Consider the following 16,993-nt stretch of genomic DNA (forward strand, 5'->3'; position numbering starts at 1 on the left):
AGAGAGCATCCTTGTTCATAGCAAGGATGGAAAAGAGCTGGTTTCATACTGATAGTAACCTGGAGGTCACAAAAACATGTGTGTGTTCATGTGGTATTTACAGTGCTATCTCATGCATGTTTACTCAGACATAACTGAGACATAACTCAGCACTTTAACTGGTATGGTGTGAATGTGATTCACATGGAAGTTCTAAGAATACAATGCCCAAGTGGCAGCATGATGACTCAACTGTGATTACCTTGTTCAAAATGCCAGGCAGCTAACCCACTGTATAATAATCTAGAGTCAAACTTATACTCCATTCAAAAATAGGGCTGGCTTAGGGACGGGGTGATGTCTGGGGAAGCTTCCAGTTGTATTTGCATCAACAAGCTCCTCCCACTGGCTGTTAACCCTCGAATGACCCTGCGCTGAGCAGGGTGGGGTCATGTAGTGGAATTTGCTGCCAAGGGGTGTGGTGGAGTCTCCTTCTTTGGAGGTCTTTAAGCAGAGGCTTGACAGGCATATGTCAAGAGTGCTTTGATGGTGTTTCCTGCTTTCCAGGGGGTTGGACTGGATGGCCCTTGTGGTCTCTTCCAATTCTATGATTCTATGATTCTATGTATAGATTGTTTGTTCCAATGCCTAAGCCAATACCTCTCACATGCTGTAACCTATAAAGTTGTGGCCTTATTTAGCCCATTAACCTAAAATAAATGAATCCTTGTGTCTTATTTATTTGTATGTGGGTGGCGGGTCCTCGACTCACAATTAAAGTTACTTCCCTGTGCATGGCTTCTGTTGGTTGAGATGCTATATAATATAACAGGCACGTCCAACTTTCAAGAGACTGCAATCTACTCCCACTTTTTTAAAAAACTGGCAGTGATCTACCCATTGGATTGACAAGAGTTGTTGAGCTTTTGTGGGGGGGAAGGATCAGCCAAAGTTGTTGAGCTTTTTGGGGGAGGGTCAGGGTCACCCGATCAACCAGGGACACTCGGTGATCGACCAGTAGATCGAACGGTTAGACATCCCTTATATAAGCAATATGACAAATACTTCCCCGAAAAGCAGGTTTAATTCCATAGAATATAAGTCACAGAAGTGCCTCGACAGCAATGCCTCTTATTTGAGGGGGTGCTCTTGTTTCTTCTTGTTGTCATCCCCACAACAAGTAGAAACGTATTTTCAGGCTTTACTCTATAATTGGCTTTCAAAAAAATTACTTAGGGTTGCATTTAAACTGCTAGATTCCACAACACAAATCCAAAGGTTTGGATGAAACCTCCTGTCCTTTTTGAGTGCTGAAAGAGCATACTAAAAAGAGCAGAATACAGGGCCTTGTATCACTTCCTCTTCCCCCTCCTGAGTCAAATTCTTTGGATATGGGTATAGATATTGAGCTATCTATTCCTCTCTCTTGTTGCTATCTAGATTTCTGCTAGATGGACCAACTGCATACATCTGTGTGTATCGCGACATAAGTGCTCTGTTCACAGCACACCCACCCCTCCAGACTGTGGCATTCAGGAACCATGTATTAAAGGCAGGATATGGCTATGTGGTTTTTGCAGATTGGAAGGTCTAAACATCCCACTTTGTGGTGAACCTTAAAGCATACATTTTCTTTTCATTTAGACTTACATGATGTATATGTTTTAATTGTTACCACCCTTGTTTTCTGTTAGGAAACCATCTTTGTAAAATGCAACCGTCCCGGTCATGCTTTGATAAACAAGACGTTCCAGTATGAAAGGTGGGTGGTCTTGGGAACCATTGTGGCTTTGACTTAAATATATATGATTTTTAATATGAGTTGATAATGGGACTCTGACTGTTCTGAAGACATCTTGCATTTGCTACTTCCTCATGAACCTTCAAGGCTTACAACTATGAAACAAAATGAAATTCTGAATGCTCTCTGAAGGAAGAAATGTTTTATTCTTTTATATTTGAAAAGAAGATTGTTACCACCAGGGTTAATCTGATGCTCAGATGAAGTTTCCCTTCACATACATGATGTTTCCCCATGGAGCTATTACTATTGCAGTCACATAGGGGACAGTGATAATCTGAGTGGATTTAAGGAACAGTGTAGCTTAAAATACCAGTAGATCGATGCATGGGGATAACAACCAAAGGCACACATGTTTTGGTATCTCCCCTCAGTTAATGGGTTAGAAATAGTTGTCCTTCTATTCAGCTTTCTTAGTGCTTTTTACGGAGGTAAAAGCTTCACACTCCTTTACCAGTAAATAAATGGCTTCACACATTCTAAGTATCTCACTTTCTGAGAACAACTGAAAGATACAGTATTACTATGCCAAGATCCAGCTGCCTTATATTCCTGTCATGGGCAGTGCCTCCCTGATCAGTTCATATGAATGAAGGACCCAGTTCTTTATATTTTAGGACAGGAGACTGTGTTACCTGTCCTAAATATTGTTACACGGTGTTTCTGTGTGCTCTGGCACTCGTCATGGTGTCCCATTGCGCCAGAAGTGGTTTAGTCATGCTGGCCACATGACCCGGAAAGCTGTCTGTGGACAAACACCGGCTCCCTCAGCCTGAAAGTGAGATGAGTGCTGCAACCCCATAGTTGTCTTTGACTGGACTTAACCGTCCAGGGGTCCTTTACCTTTTTACCCTTTTACCTTTACAGAACATGCCATATGTGCATCAGTGTGTGTTTAGTTCCTTCCCCACCACCCGCCAAAAAAAGATGAAGGTTAGAATAGTAAATCCTTTCAAAGAATGTAGCTCTTGGAAGTGTGTTTTTCAGTGTCCCCACACAGCTTATTCTTATAAGCAGAAGAGCATATGGTTCTTATGAACTTCAAATGTCTATTTTTTTTAGCAGCTTTTTAGTGGAACTAATAAATGTCGAAATGCTTGGTTCTATTTCAGCAGGGAAAAAAAGATCTAGCTTTAGTATTTTATGTTTTTTTTCAGATACTTTTATTAGTGGATGGTAAATAAAACAATAATGAAACAAACTAAAAACAAGGCTTTCAATATTCAGGATCAAATTGACATTAAAGACCATGTGTCATTTTGCACGAGCAGGTCGCTTGAGATTGCTTTGCGTTCATTAACCAGAGCAGGAAAGCAGATTTGAATTGTTCATTGACACAAAATGAAGCTACTGTGCCAAATTGCATCCCATTTAAACACCCATCAGACAGAACCTCAATGAAGCAAGTTCCATATCACCATGCAAGCATAACCCCTTAGAAAATGTACTGGTATTTAAGAAAGTGAAGTTTTATCCTGTGAATACTCTCAGTAGTTTTGTGGGAAAACTTGCCCCCATTAAATACTGCACCAACCCTAAAACACATACTGCTGTTGTGTCCTATTACTGTGAGTTTTAAGTGGCAATCGCTCATTTGAACCCGTGGCATTCCTGGCAGAGATCAGCTCTTGAAGACTATTTTGTCTTATTACCTTGGCAGCTGCCTAATAAAGGCATGGTGTTAAATTACCATTTTGTCTTTAGGGATGGGTGGCTGCGAGTTTAGGTTTCTCTCAAGTTTCTCATTTTTGCAGTCTTCAGTTCAGTTTGCCACATCAGTTTGTAAGGGATTTTTTTTAAAATCCTCATGAATTTTCATCAGCATTTTAGTACACATCTCTCCCAATTTTACACATTTTTGTAAGCACTTTTGCCTGATATATGCATTTTTGCAAATTCATTCCCTAATAAAATGCATTTTTGGTTTTATCTTTGCTAGTAAATGCATTTCATGTACACTTTACCCTTTGTACTCATTTCTTGGCTACAAAAGTCCATTGCAAAATTCAGAGGTGTGCTAATTTATAAAGTTGGCTGTGTTTCAGTTTGCTTTTTGCTTGGGAAACTGTGGCATTAGATAGGCTCACACTGAAATGCAAACTGAATTAAATTTCTCCCCCATTCCTATTTGTCCCACCTCATCTGCAGCAAGCCTCTGACATTGTGTTGGCCCATAATCTGAACCCACATTGGTCTATTTCCAGTGTGGTGTGGCAACCATATGATATGAGGCAGCCATATGATATTCCACTTATTTCCCCACCATGGCAGGCAAGCCGGGTATTGATGAGTACTGACTGATCCATATACATCATCTAGATTCTTGCAAAAGTACCAACTTGGTCATAACTATGGTACCTAACTGTAGGCCTCTAAGGATCCCCCCTATAGCCACAGAATTCCTTCCAAAATCTCAGCAAAGCCACTGCAGCACAGATGTTAAAAATGAAGCTAGAATCCAAGTAACATGCTTCTGTGTGCAGACAGTAAAATAAAAACAGTGGGGGAGAACTGAATGAAAACATATCACAGCCTGGTCTGTGTCTCTAGAAATAGCTAGGATTTGACAAGGTCCTCCTTGGCAGAGTCCAGAACACTTAGACCCCTTGCATCTGGCTACTGGAATAGAATTGTGGCTCAACTCTGTTTAATTTCCTGATGTCTAAACCAGCTTAAGAGTAGGCGTGAGTAATTCCCTTCCATAGATCTTAGTGCTTCTGAAGAAATTGTTTCACAATATTGGAGATTTCAGTGAATAATGCTGCTCTGTTCTTTGTTCTTCTTTCTTCACTGCAAACATTCCCAGACCATTTTGCCAGAATGACTGAATTGTATTTTACATCTACAGAGTTTACAGTGCTTCTGAGTCTCAAGTGACAGTGTTTGCAGATGTAGCCCCTTTGCTAACATCTCTGCTGGATGGGTGAGTTGAAAAGGGAAGGGAAGTGCTTCTAACAGGATAAGAACAGTCTCAAACATAGTCTATTTCTTAAAGAGAGAGAGAGAGCGCTCAAAGGCGTAAACCCTACCAAGAAGTTAATGCACCTGCCACAAAAGTAGGGAGTCCTTCTTTTCTCCTGGACTTTGATATGGTACATTAAAACTATGATGAATTAAAGACCATCAGAAGGAACAACACCAGACCAAATCTGGTGTCTTGCTATAGGGATCCATAAGGTGGCAAAGTTGCCTCTTTTGGATCCATTTAGAAAACAACAACACCATGTCCTAGAAGGGAGGGGAGGAGGTGTTAAATGCTCTTTCCAAAATCCCTTCTACCAAGTTTTCTGCTAACTCCAGTGCAGTAGTTCTGCATGCAGATTAGGGAAGGATCTTCCCCCTTAAGCCTGTTTCTGTTTAAAAGAGGTTCCCTGAAACATGGCTTTTTTTGCTTTGCTTCTCCCGCCTTCAGCCATTCAGGAAATGTTCTGTTATTGGAAACAAAAGTACTTCATGCCTTTTCAGGACACACCATTTAAACAAAAGCAGATTGTTTGTCTGGAAAAGATGAGGTCCCTCTACCAGCCATGTTTTTGATCAATCTCCCGTCTGTAAAATGCGGAACAGGCGCAGTGTTTTGACTTTGAGCTTTCTAGCCCATCTGAGCGTTTGTGGTATGAGCCATGAGTGATCTGTAACATCACCTTATGAGAAAGCTGGTGAACATTTCTGCACTAAAGGTGCAAGGTGCCGCAGTTTGGGGATGCCTGTCTTAGATTAAATGCTGGATCCCTCTCTCTCAATAGGCAGTCATGATTCACAAACTGGTCCAAATAAACAACGGCACATAAAAGGAGCCTACTATTTTTTCTTCTTCAAGCAGTGCCTAGCCTTACTTTCAGAAAAGAGCTTGAATATGTGGATTCTGCTTCCTGAGTTCACAATGCTGGATCTGCAATACCTTGTAGATTCCTATCCCTTTCCCAGGACCAGATCCACACATTTTCTTTCCTCTGTACAATATACCACCATCCTCCCCATCTCTCGTTTTAAGGGGCTACCTGGAACACTGCCAGCACGTATCTTAAAAGGGCAAAACTATCTAAATTAAATGTTCAGCTGGGTTTTGCAATCTGGGTCAAAACAATGGGGAAAGGTGGAATCTTATACCGGGGCAAGGATGGCCTGTTAAATCTTGTGAGCTGGACCTGATCTACAATGCAGTTCTAGCTGTGCCATAAATGTTTTGCTCGCAATGTAATGTTATGCCTCCCCCCCCCTCTCTCACACACATTCTAGCTATGTGAAAATCCTGGCTGCTAGGCATAGCTAACTTCAAATGTACTGCTACTAGGCTACCATTTAAAGAACAGAGAATGCTCCTAAGATTGCAGAGAGCTCTTGAAAAGCATCCCTTCCCAGCAACACTGATCATCTTAAACTGGCTCATATCACGAGCTGAAAGCATCCTTTCAGATGATTCTGCAGAGTTCTGTGGCTGCTAAATTGTACTCCACAACTTGCCTCCATCAAAAGTAAACCAAGGACTCTTGTTACAAAAGGAAACATCCCTGTTCTGGAGCAATTGTCTGTCCTTGCTTCTGCCCTCCCTTGCTTCCCTCACCCCGCTCCCATTTCCCTGTTTTCTCCATAGAAGGGAAGGAAAAAAGAGATTTTGCCCATCCATTCCAAGTGGACTTATTCTGCCTACTGTGGAATTTCCAGGAGGGGTGGAGGTTGCAGTGTTTTGGAAATTAGCAAGTTCTATGAACTTTTATGTGAAGTTATTAGAAAACTGGAAAATGAATTTTCTTCTCAACAGTTTCCAACTTTGATCAATAGTAGCTATTGGCTTTGAGAATCTTGCTTTTCTTCTTTGCAGGTACAATGTGTGCATTATGGCTTACGGACAGACTGGAAGTGGGAAAACACACACAATGTTGGGTCCACAGTCTGAGAGTAATTTCACTTTCTCCATGGAAGACGAGCAAGACTTAGGAATTATTCCTAGAGCTAGCAAAGAAGTATTCAGGTATTGATGACAGCAGATGAGTGTTATTTTTTTTTATTTCATCTGTTTATTTCATTTAGTATCTTCCTCTCAATTCAGAGTTTCTCAACGTGCAGTACAGCAGTTGCAGCCAGGGAGACGAGAAGCAGAAAAAAAGCTAAATGCAGTCTTAATAGGTTCATCTCTCACACAGAGTGTTCCACAACTTCAGGGCCATTATGGAGGATTCCTACTCTCCTGTGGTCACCAACCCAATGACTGATGATACTATTTATACCTTTTGAGTGCTGGATCTCAGTACTCTGAGTAATCCATGGAATGGAAAGATAAAAAAAGGATGGGACTTCATTTCCTGTGGCTTTTAATTTTAAATAATTATTAAAGCCCATTTAGAAAATGCCAGAGTAGACATTTAAGCCAATCATCAATACGCACAGATAAATCAATTGACGGCAAATTCTTTCTATTTTCAGTGTACAAAATTAATTACAATTCTTATTTCAGAGTATTTCTGCACAAGCCCATCTCTGTTGCAATGCCTGATATTTCCCCTCCTTCCTCATTGTTCTTTGTGGTTCTCAGTCAGGGCTTTGTGCATTTACTGTACATATGTTCTTCCTTCTCTAACAATTATGAGGCTGTTCTTTGAATTTTGGGGGCAGGCTTCTTTGAAAAATAAAAATGCCAGATGTGCACACAGGAAGCCGCGTGCCCCATCAGATATAGCCAGGAGCATGCAGGATTACTGGCAGTTAAAATGGAAATGAGTTTATGTCACTGAGGCCTGGTGAATAACGGCATTTGTGCATAAATAGGCTGAAATGTATGTTGAAAAGATAATGAGTTGCATCCAGAGATCCACCAACAGAATAAATTTTGGTACCGGTAGTTGTGCTGTGCTGTAAACTATTGCACAAGAGCTAGCAGAAGACTTTGCACAACAGAGACTTATCTCAAGCATACATCTTGAGCTCTTGTGCAAGAAATTGCACAATACCTGGTGCTAGCAGACCCCGTGTAAAACTTTACACTAGTACACACCTTGAGAAATTGTGCTTGAGTTTGTTCAATGCCTTGCGCTATCAAGGGTTTTCATAGAAGCATACTGCTGGATTCCACTTCTGTTTTCTCACACAGGGACTTTGTACTAAGTCGGGTAAACCCCTTCTGCTCAGGTAGGTAGTATTTCACTTACAATAGGGCATGTTTGGATCCAACCCAATATGTTCTGATCAAAGTGAAGGTAATTGGTATCAAAAATCAGATTAACTGGACAGATTACAGCAAATTACATGGGCTACTGGTACTATAAAATACCCTGCAAAAAATGGTTAGTGTAAATATTGTTGAAGATTCATTCCCCGTGTCTGCAGTCATGGGATTGTTGTCTATCACATGACAGTATATGTTTTCATTCCACAGAGTGGGAAATGACGGAGACAGGATGTTTGTGTTACTGTGTTCAGTGAAGTGGGACTATTGTCCTTTGTTCTTTCTCTTTGCTGTCTGATGCTAGAGAGAGAGGGAGCCATGTTGCAGTGCTCCGTGTATGTTTATATGTACAGTAAATAAAATAGATTAGCCAAATGCTGAGTTGCTGAGGTCTGTTATGCAAACTACAAAGACTCTGCAGATCCCTAAGCATGCTAATGCTTTTTGGTATTAGTCACTGTGATGTTCGGGCTGGAGAAAGCTTTTGAAGCTCCCAAACGATCGACCAAGAGGGAGAGAACATGCCAGTCAGGCATGTGTCTTTGCCAAGGTCCTACTCGTCTGTAGGACGACTTCTAACATTCATAACCTCATATATCCTCATAGGATCCCTAAGAATGGTTTATTCTTGGTAATAAGTTCATCTTGAATATTCCTTTCTGGTTGTCCCATATGTGAAATGGAGAGGGGCAGGAACTGAAAGAACTCCAAGCCACCATACAGTGTTGTCCACTTTGATTGTATGGGCAAACAAGTAAAGTCTGTGACACAGAGAGGTTTTGTTACGTATCTAGTGGTTGTCTGAATTTTTAAATGGCATTTAGAGACACGGGGCTGTATCCAAATCAGTTCTAATTGGAGTAGACCCTTTGAAATTAATGGACCTAGGTGAGCCATGCCCATTAAGCAGATCTACTCTGAATATGACTAACATGGGATACAGCCCATAATATGCTACGTTTTCAATCCCTTGCACATGTGCAGTAAGGCCTGCCTCTTTTACATCCATGTGCACCTAGGATGGATTTCCCGTACACAGGACAGTGCAACTTTGCTTGTCATCCGTTGCTTCACTGCCTTCAGTAGCCTGATGACCCACCAACGCCATTTGGAAATGGCTGAGAATGTAAACATTAAGGATCTTGCAGTCGTCGTTGGCCTTGCTAATTTCGTCAACAAATCTCTTTTCCTTTTCAAGTTCTACTTTTTGCGTGGAGCCTGTGCAACTGAAGCGTATTGTCAACAGAATTGTCCCAGTATATCACAGCCACAGCATAATGGGCTGGGTTTCTGGTTAGGAAGTTTGGGGTATTTAGATAAGCACTTAAGTCGGGCTGTTAATAGTCCCCTGGATCACAAGCCTAGTTTATTCAGGGTTTTGTTTCAGTCGCTAAAACTCTCCCCACTCCCCTCTCCTTTTTCAGACTCCTTTCAGAAAAGCCGCTAGGAAGCCATTGGGTTGAGGTTTCTGTCGTGGAAGTATATAATAATGAAGTTTTTGATCTTCTGGCCAAAGACAGCTGTGGAAGAACAAGTGGTGTCAAAAGGGACATAATCACAAATAAGGAAGGAAAAAGCGATATCCCACTTCTTACCCATGAGTGAGTACTCTTGTGACCAAGAAGTAATGCAGCCTGTCTCGGTGACAAAAAAATGCTAATCTGTATAACGTTGTTACAATCAACTTGCTTTTCATACTCATTTGTTACTCGTTAGCATCACTGCAATACGACTTTTTCTACCCACCCCCTTTTTATTTATTTTGTTTGTTAAGACATATTTTCTGAATGTTCTCCCACCTGGTGATCTTTTGCCAGCTCATGTTTTTTGGGATGTGGGGTGTCTCAATCTCATTTGCTCTCTAGGCGGGGAGGGGAGGGGCACATATTGTAACTTTGCCTATACAGTGGTACCTCGGTTTATGAACACAATTGGTTCCGAAGTCTGTTCTTAAACTGAAGCGTTCATAAACTGAAGCGAACTTTCCCATTGAAAGTAATGGAAAGTGGATTAATCCGTTCCAGATGGGTCCGCGGCGTTCGTAAACTGAAAATTCGTAAACCGAGGTGTTCATAAACCGAGGTTCCACTGTACAGTACTTGGAAATTCGTTATAGTTGAGAGCAGGAAAGGGTTTCAGGGTTGTTGTTTTTTTCTTTGGAAACAGTTTCAGATGGTAAAATTCCACAGAAAACCATAACTGTTTTTATTCCCAGTAGAAATGTGATTCCCCTCCCCCTTTCTTAAACTCCTGTAGTCACAATACACAACACAAGCATTTCTTATGCTGTTTTTTGGGGGGGGGGTTGAAGGCAGACACAACAGACCTTTTATTTCCTTCATAAACTATAATATACTACACCCACAAAGGAGATAATTTAAGACAGTATTTTTGTCTGTGGGTTTCACTAACATAAGCAAACCACTCGAGCTTTGTTTATGTGGTCCTGTATTTTTGCCAAAAATCCTTGATTAAAAATACACCAAATGTGCTGGAGGGCTGAGCAGACATAATTCCCTCCGTTTGGTTTTTTATTCTGCATAAATTGATCACCCCACAGAAAATTGGGGGCCACTAAGAATTTTTTTTTTAACGGCTCTTTCTGCAATCAGGGATCTGAACGTTTCTGAAGTCTAATATTCTGGTTCAGTGGATTTTCTTCATAATGTTTATACCTAAGGACAAAAGGTTTAGGATTCAGTGTAATAAAAACCAATTTTAAAACAATAAATTCATGATTTATTTGGAAGGAGAAAGGGGAAATCAGACTTCGTAGAGTTGGAAGGGACCCCAAGGTAACAGCTGAGCAGACTAAGTTAACACAATATTGAGAAAGCGTTGTCGTCATCTACTAATACTGTAATTTCTAGGGCCTGGTTACATGTTACATTTTTCCTGTGGGATGCAGGTGGCACCGTGGTCTAAACCACTGAGCCTCTTGGGCTTGCTGATTGGAAGGTCGGCGGTTCGAATCCCCGCAATGGAGTGGGCTCCCATTGCTCTGTCCCAGCTCCTGCCAAACTAGCAGTTCGAAAGCACACCAGTGCAAGTAGATAAATGGTGTTTCCGTGTGCTCTGGTTTCTGTCACAGTGTTCCGTTATGCCAGAAGTGGCATGCTGGCTACATACCCAGAAAGCTCTCTGTGGAGAAACGCCGGCTCCTTCGGCCTGAAAGCGAGATGAGCGCCGCAACCCCATAGTCACCTTTGACGGGACTGAACCATCCAGGGGTCCTTTACCTTTTACCTTTACATTTTTCCTTTTTGATTTGCTCTGCCAAGAGATAACTCTTACATTTATTTCTTGTTGGCTGAAAGGGTCTGACTTGTTTTGGATGATCATGTTTTGGCTTATTAAACAGAGATCTGCTCAACCCTTCACTTATGCATGGAGCCCCTTCACTCAAGCCATGTTTAAACCAAGAACCCTCTAATCAGCCAAAGCATGGCTACCTACTTTGGAAAAAGCCAGGCTAGTACACCAACTTCAAGCTGTGGTTTAATATTTTAATTTGTTCTGAAGCTGGTAACCATCATTTCCTAATTAAGATGAAACAGGAAACTGGTTAATTAGAGGCTTTCTGGTCTAATCTGGTTGCTGGCAAAGGGAATAGTTCAAAAGCTCCTATTGCGTAAAGGTAAAGGGACCCCTGACCATTAGGTCCAGTCGTGACCGACTCTGGGGTTGCGCGCTCATCTCGCATTATTGGCCGAGGGAGCCGGCGTATAGCTTCCAGGTCATGTGGCCAGCATGACAAAGCCGCTTCTGGCGAACCAGAGCAGCACATGGAAATGCCGTTTACCTTCCCGCTGTAGCGGTTCCTATTTATCTACTTGCATTTTGACGTGCTTTCGAACTGCTAGGTTGGCAGGAGCTGGGACCAAGCAACGGGAGCTCACCCCGTTGCAGGGATTCGAACCGCCGACCTTCTGATCAGCAAGCCCTAGGATCAGTGGTTTAACCACAGCGCCACCTGGGTCCCTACTCCTATTGCATATCTCAGCTAAATAAGCTAAGATATGGTCATCCAAACACGGTCAGTGGCTAAGTAGTGACTACAGAATTCACTAAAAGAATCTATACAGTGACTGCAGCCTATCTTTTGTGTATTATGAGGAAAGATGTCAGTTGCCATTTGATAAAACTAATTCACAAAAGTAATAGATCCCCAAACTCTTATTTATCATCTTTCTCACCAAATCGACCCACCTCAGTTCCACAAAGTCGTAAGCCAATTAACTAAAGTATTCAACTTCTGTGATCTTCCTACAATCCATTTCCCATGCTTTCTCTCCAAGAAATTTCTGGCTTGTACAGTGGTGCCTCAACTTACAAATGTAATCCGTTCTGAAGGCACCTTCGTAAGTCAAAAAATTCATAAGTCGAAAAAACGCCATTGGAAACACGATTTCCCATAGGAATGCATTGGAAACGGAAAAATTCGTAAGTCGAAGCAACCCTATCTAAAAATTTGTAAGTCAAAAAATCCCTATCTAAAACCACCGCGGGGTTTTTTCCGGATGTCGAGACATCCGTAAGCGCGCGGGCATTACCCCCATTCCTAAGTCGAAAAATTCAGTTGTCGAGTCATCCGTAAGTCAAGGTACCACTGTATTTGAAATTTTGGTCCTGTCAGTCCTTGGTCCTGCGATTTAGTGAGGGAGAAATCTGTTGCAAGCTGGAAAATGTGTCATATGGTAGAAAACTGGCAAACAAAAGATCCATTTTTTCCTTCCCATTGTTTGGGAGGCTTTGCTTTTATTGCAGGGTTTTTATTATGCAGTTTTTAGGAATTTCAGGGGGGGAAAAGTTCCTTTTAAAGAAATGTTTATGTGTCCATATGTTTATGTGTATACACACACACACACACACACACACACCATTCTGCTAGATGTACAAAAAGTGGGTCTTAAATTCAATGCATTTAGGCAAAACATTAATAAACACATAGTATTAAGTATTTATACAAAAAAGCTGGAAAATGAAAGACAAATCAAAACAAAATAAGGGAACCATGGTGACTGGCCACCCTTACTCTAAAGAGTCTAAAGTAAGTTAAAGGGTTTTTGAGTAGTGTTTCATCTATAGCCAAGGAAGAATTGTTGTGTTTTTCCTTCAGAGACATTGCACGCTGGGAGTTTGTTCTTGAAACCTTCTGGCCCATAGGCTATCATATTGGTTCCATTCTCCTAACCTGATTATAGAAACAGCATGTTGGTATCCGGTGGGAACCAAAGGTGCTGTTTGGTTTTTTGTACTAAGCTATGCAAAGCAGGTGGGTGCTTTTCTTTGCGTTTAGCCTTTGAGTACGTTCCCTCTGAGCGAACGTTTGCCACCATGGGGACAGGGAGCTGCCTTTGAAATAAGAGCCATTTCTTTCTTTTCTAGATTGAGCAATCTGTAATACCAATCAATGGGTATTGAGTCCCATTTGACTCCCATATGGAGCCAGAATGTAACTCCTCGGAAACTAAACTTGCAGCTGTCTCCCACCCCATGTGGCAGACGCTATTCATGCTCTCTTCAAGCTGCTGATTTTGCCTGCAGGCAACTGTATCCAGCACCCTGTGCGTGTTGGCCTTGAACGTTGAATGCACAGCTCCAAGCTACCTTAAACTGAAGTGTCTGAGAGTTGAGGGGAGAGACTTCACCTCCTTCAGAAATGAAAATGGGACGCTGACTTCCTGGACTCAGAGGAGGGTCTTCCTCCCATCCGCCTTCCCTTGAGAAAAATTGAAATTCTGTTAAAAACATAGGATTTCTCTTTCTAAACGTTGGTGTGCTGTCAGTTTCTCAATCACATTTCTTCCTTCTTGGGTATTATTGTTCTGCTGATATTTCGGACATATGAAGAGCTAAGTCTCACTACCTAGGAAAAATTAGTTTAGAAAACAAATCTAACTAGGGCGAAGTCAGAAAAAGTGATGAGAAAATTCTGACCAGTTTTATTTGGGTTGGCATCCATGACTGAAGAGTGATGCTCTCTCCAGATTGAGATGCTAGTTTGTAGCTGGCAACACATCATACAATATTGTCTTTTTTTAACAGCCGACAGTCTCCATATAATTAGGCTGTTTCACAATTCCTGTTAAACCCTGTATTTCAGTTGGAGGTGTTGTGCATAATTCACAGCGGGGAGGAAACAAGATGAACTACGCACTGCAATCGTTTTTGCATGTTTAGCGACTTCTGTTTCACTTTTAATCTCTCTCTGTGCCAGGTTCCCAGGACGAACAAAAATCCTGAGATTTCTTTTGAATACATACATTCATTCATCTTAGATGCAGAAATGATTTTTTGCATGGCATGTGCTTCCTTTTGAGCTTCTCAGATCTGGATTTCCTCATCCTCTTCTTGGTTAAATTAAATGAATACTGTTACAGGAATTTCCTCAGAATTTGTGTTGCAAAAGATGGTTCCACTGTTATTAATCTAAATTACAGTTCTACAAAACTATAGTGTCTTGATGGACAATGAAAATATTCAAGACTGACACCTAAAACTGTCAGAATGTTATTCATAGTTACCCAGATGTTGTTTATCATTGACCATGATTGTTACAATTTAAATCAAAGCACCAAGGTATATCTTGGTGTATCTGTATCTTAATAACTTAATTGTGTATCTGTATCTGTATCTGTATCTTAATAACTTAGTTGTTTTACAAATGCACCATATAAAACTTGCAGTTTTAGTACAGATACTTTAGGTGGTGGTGGGGAAATGGAAACAATATTGGGAACAGGACAATATGAGACCCCTGGGAAAATTAGCAGATCTGTACTCATGCTTAAATTGCAGCTTGTTTTAAAATCCTGCTAAAATGTTTTGCTTTGTAAGGCCTGTTGAAGATGCTGTGGAGTTTTTGGAACTAGTTAATAAGGGCTTACAACTGAGAGTCAAACACCCGACACTTGTCCACGCTCATTCCTCTCGTTCTCATCTTGTGATAACCTTGACAGTAACCACAAAGGCTGACTCAGAGGATAACTTGGGTAAGTTGCCTGTTTCTAGAATACCTCTAGGATTGTCATGAAATCCACTACCCATGCAAAGTATTTGCTTTGCTTTTACTTCCTATCTAACCTTTAAACGAGATCAGAAATGTAATTGACTAGTCTGCTTTAATACTGACAATGAATTCCAAGTTGAAACTTGCTGCAGCCATTTCCTATTATTTAAATTCAAGCTGGAGAAAAACCTGAGAGGCACTGGCTAGGAGAAATTCTGGGACTAACACGTGGGTGCTCCTTCCTAGCTATTCACTACATTGTATAGTGTATATCTCCTGACTCCTGCTTTTCCAGTTTTAAGTTAGGTTTATTAACTTTATACCCCTCCTCTTCTAGTCAAAGGTCCAGACAGCTCATTTCTATAAAATTCCATCACAAAAATGGAACCATAATAAAACAATATTATAAACTGTTATAATAAAGTGCTATCCCCTCCCAAAAAAATACCTGAGTGTCATGGACTAGCTAGATGCAGAAGAGTGGTGGGAGGTAACAGTTGGGGAACCTGCAGGGGGATCCTCGGGGGGGAGGAGTTCAGATTCAGGGGATTGGTGATGTGATGATGATGAGTGGTCAGAGGGAGATGAGGGGGAAGACTGGGAGGAAGAGGTGTCTGAAGCTGACGAGGTAACAGAGTTTAGTGAGCAGGAAGAGGCTGGGGCAGAGAGCAGTCCAGAATCAGAGGCAGGAAAAATGGGGGGGGGGGGCGGAAAATAGAGAGGAGGCCGGTTGCTGAAGCTAGGAAGTCTCCCCCTCCTACTGCAACCAGCTCCTCTCCTCCCTGGTCCCCCAGAACATATAGAGCAGGCATCCCCAAACTGTGGCCCTCCAGATGTTTTGGCCTACAACTCCCATGATCCCTAGCTACCGTGTTTCTCCAAAAATAAGACACCGTCTTATATTTATTTTTCCTCAAAACAAACACGGTGGCTTATTTTCAGGGGATGTCTTATTTTTTTATTAAGTATGGTACAGTTTAACCTACAAGGTTAAACTGCCTATCACTATGGCTTATTTTCAGAGTATGGCTTATTTTCGGGGTATGGCTTATTTTCGGAGAAACACGGTAACAGGACCAGTGGTCGGGGAAGATGGGAATTGTAGTCCAAAACATCTGGAGGGCCGAAGTTTGGGGGTGCCTGATATAGAGGAATGAAGAGGGAAGAACAACAAGAGATTAGACGAAGGATCTTGAGATTGCTTGGGAAGGACCCATGAAACAGGGCCGGCTCTAGGTAGAGCCCCGGTGGTGCGGTGCGCCAGGGCGCCGGGCTGGTAGGCTGGGCGCTGGGCGGCAAAGCCACGCGGAAACCATGCTGCACCCTGCGAGGGCGGGGGCGCCGGAGCGATCTCCGCCCCTCAGCGCCAGGGCGCCCAACCTGCTCGAGACTGCCCTGCCAGGAAAGTAGGAGTCTTAGGGAGCAGTGGGAAGGTGGAGACCTCCAGTCATAGCAACTGTCTCATTGGGGCAAGACATACTGGGAAAAGTTGCTGTGGTCACTAGGTCTTTACAGTTTTGGTTTCTTTGAATAAAGAGTGAACGTCACGGACACTGGTGTTTTTTATTGCTGTCCTACTCCTGACTCCGGATCCTAACCCTGAACGAAAGCTAGCAAAACTATTCAAGTTACTAACAGACAAAGTACATAAAGACTGAAAAGTTTTTGAAGTTCTCATAACCTATCAACATGGGCTCACCTGAGACTCCTACAGTAGTTCACAACGGAGAAGGCTTTGATGCATTCTTCTCCATCAATGGTATATCCTACAGTAAGTGAATTGTAAGCAAGGCTAATACTGCTGACGCTGGTTATGAGTCTTTCAGTGTTGTGGGATTGCCGTTATCTGGAGAAGAAGTCATAAAAATGAGCAATTGCATCTGGTTTTGTGAGTAGTGGATGCAATTCCCTACACATCCTTGATACATCTCTATGCCAGCAGAACAGTGTATAATCAGAGCCCAGCAACTGTATAATAATCACTTGAAAATTACTGGGTCAACCCTTTGTCCTAACCCAGGAACTGAACTGAACTGAA

At 41.9% G+C, this 16,993-nt stretch overlaps 1 protein-coding gene across 1 annotated transcript in view; it reads left to right on the forward strand.

Moving 5' to 3' along the window:
* The window catches only part of KIF25 (kinesin family member 25), a 47,296-nt gene that overhangs the window by 19,115 nt on the left and 11,188 nt on the right, over nucleotides 1-16,993 (forward strand). The window contains exons 8-12 of the mRNA XM_035108534.2: nucleotides 1,674-1,741; nucleotides 4,629-4,703; nucleotides 6,603-6,752; nucleotides 9,368-9,544; nucleotides 14,784-14,938. Of these exons, the coding sequence (XP_034964425.1) occupies nucleotides 1,674-1,741; nucleotides 4,629-4,703; nucleotides 6,603-6,752; nucleotides 9,368-9,544; nucleotides 14,784-14,938 (625 nt within the window). The remainder of the gene's footprint in view (nucleotides 1-1,673; nucleotides 1,742-4,628; nucleotides 4,704-6,602; nucleotides 6,753-9,367; nucleotides 9,545-14,783; nucleotides 14,939-16,993) is intronic.

The sequence above is a fragment of the Zootoca vivipara genome, chromosome 3, assembly GCF_963506605.1.
Source record: "Zootoca vivipara chromosome 3, rZooViv1.1, whole genome shotgun sequence".
Classification (NCBI taxonomy): domain Eukaryota; kingdom Metazoa; phylum Chordata; class Lepidosauria; order Squamata; family Lacertidae; genus Zootoca; species Zootoca vivipara.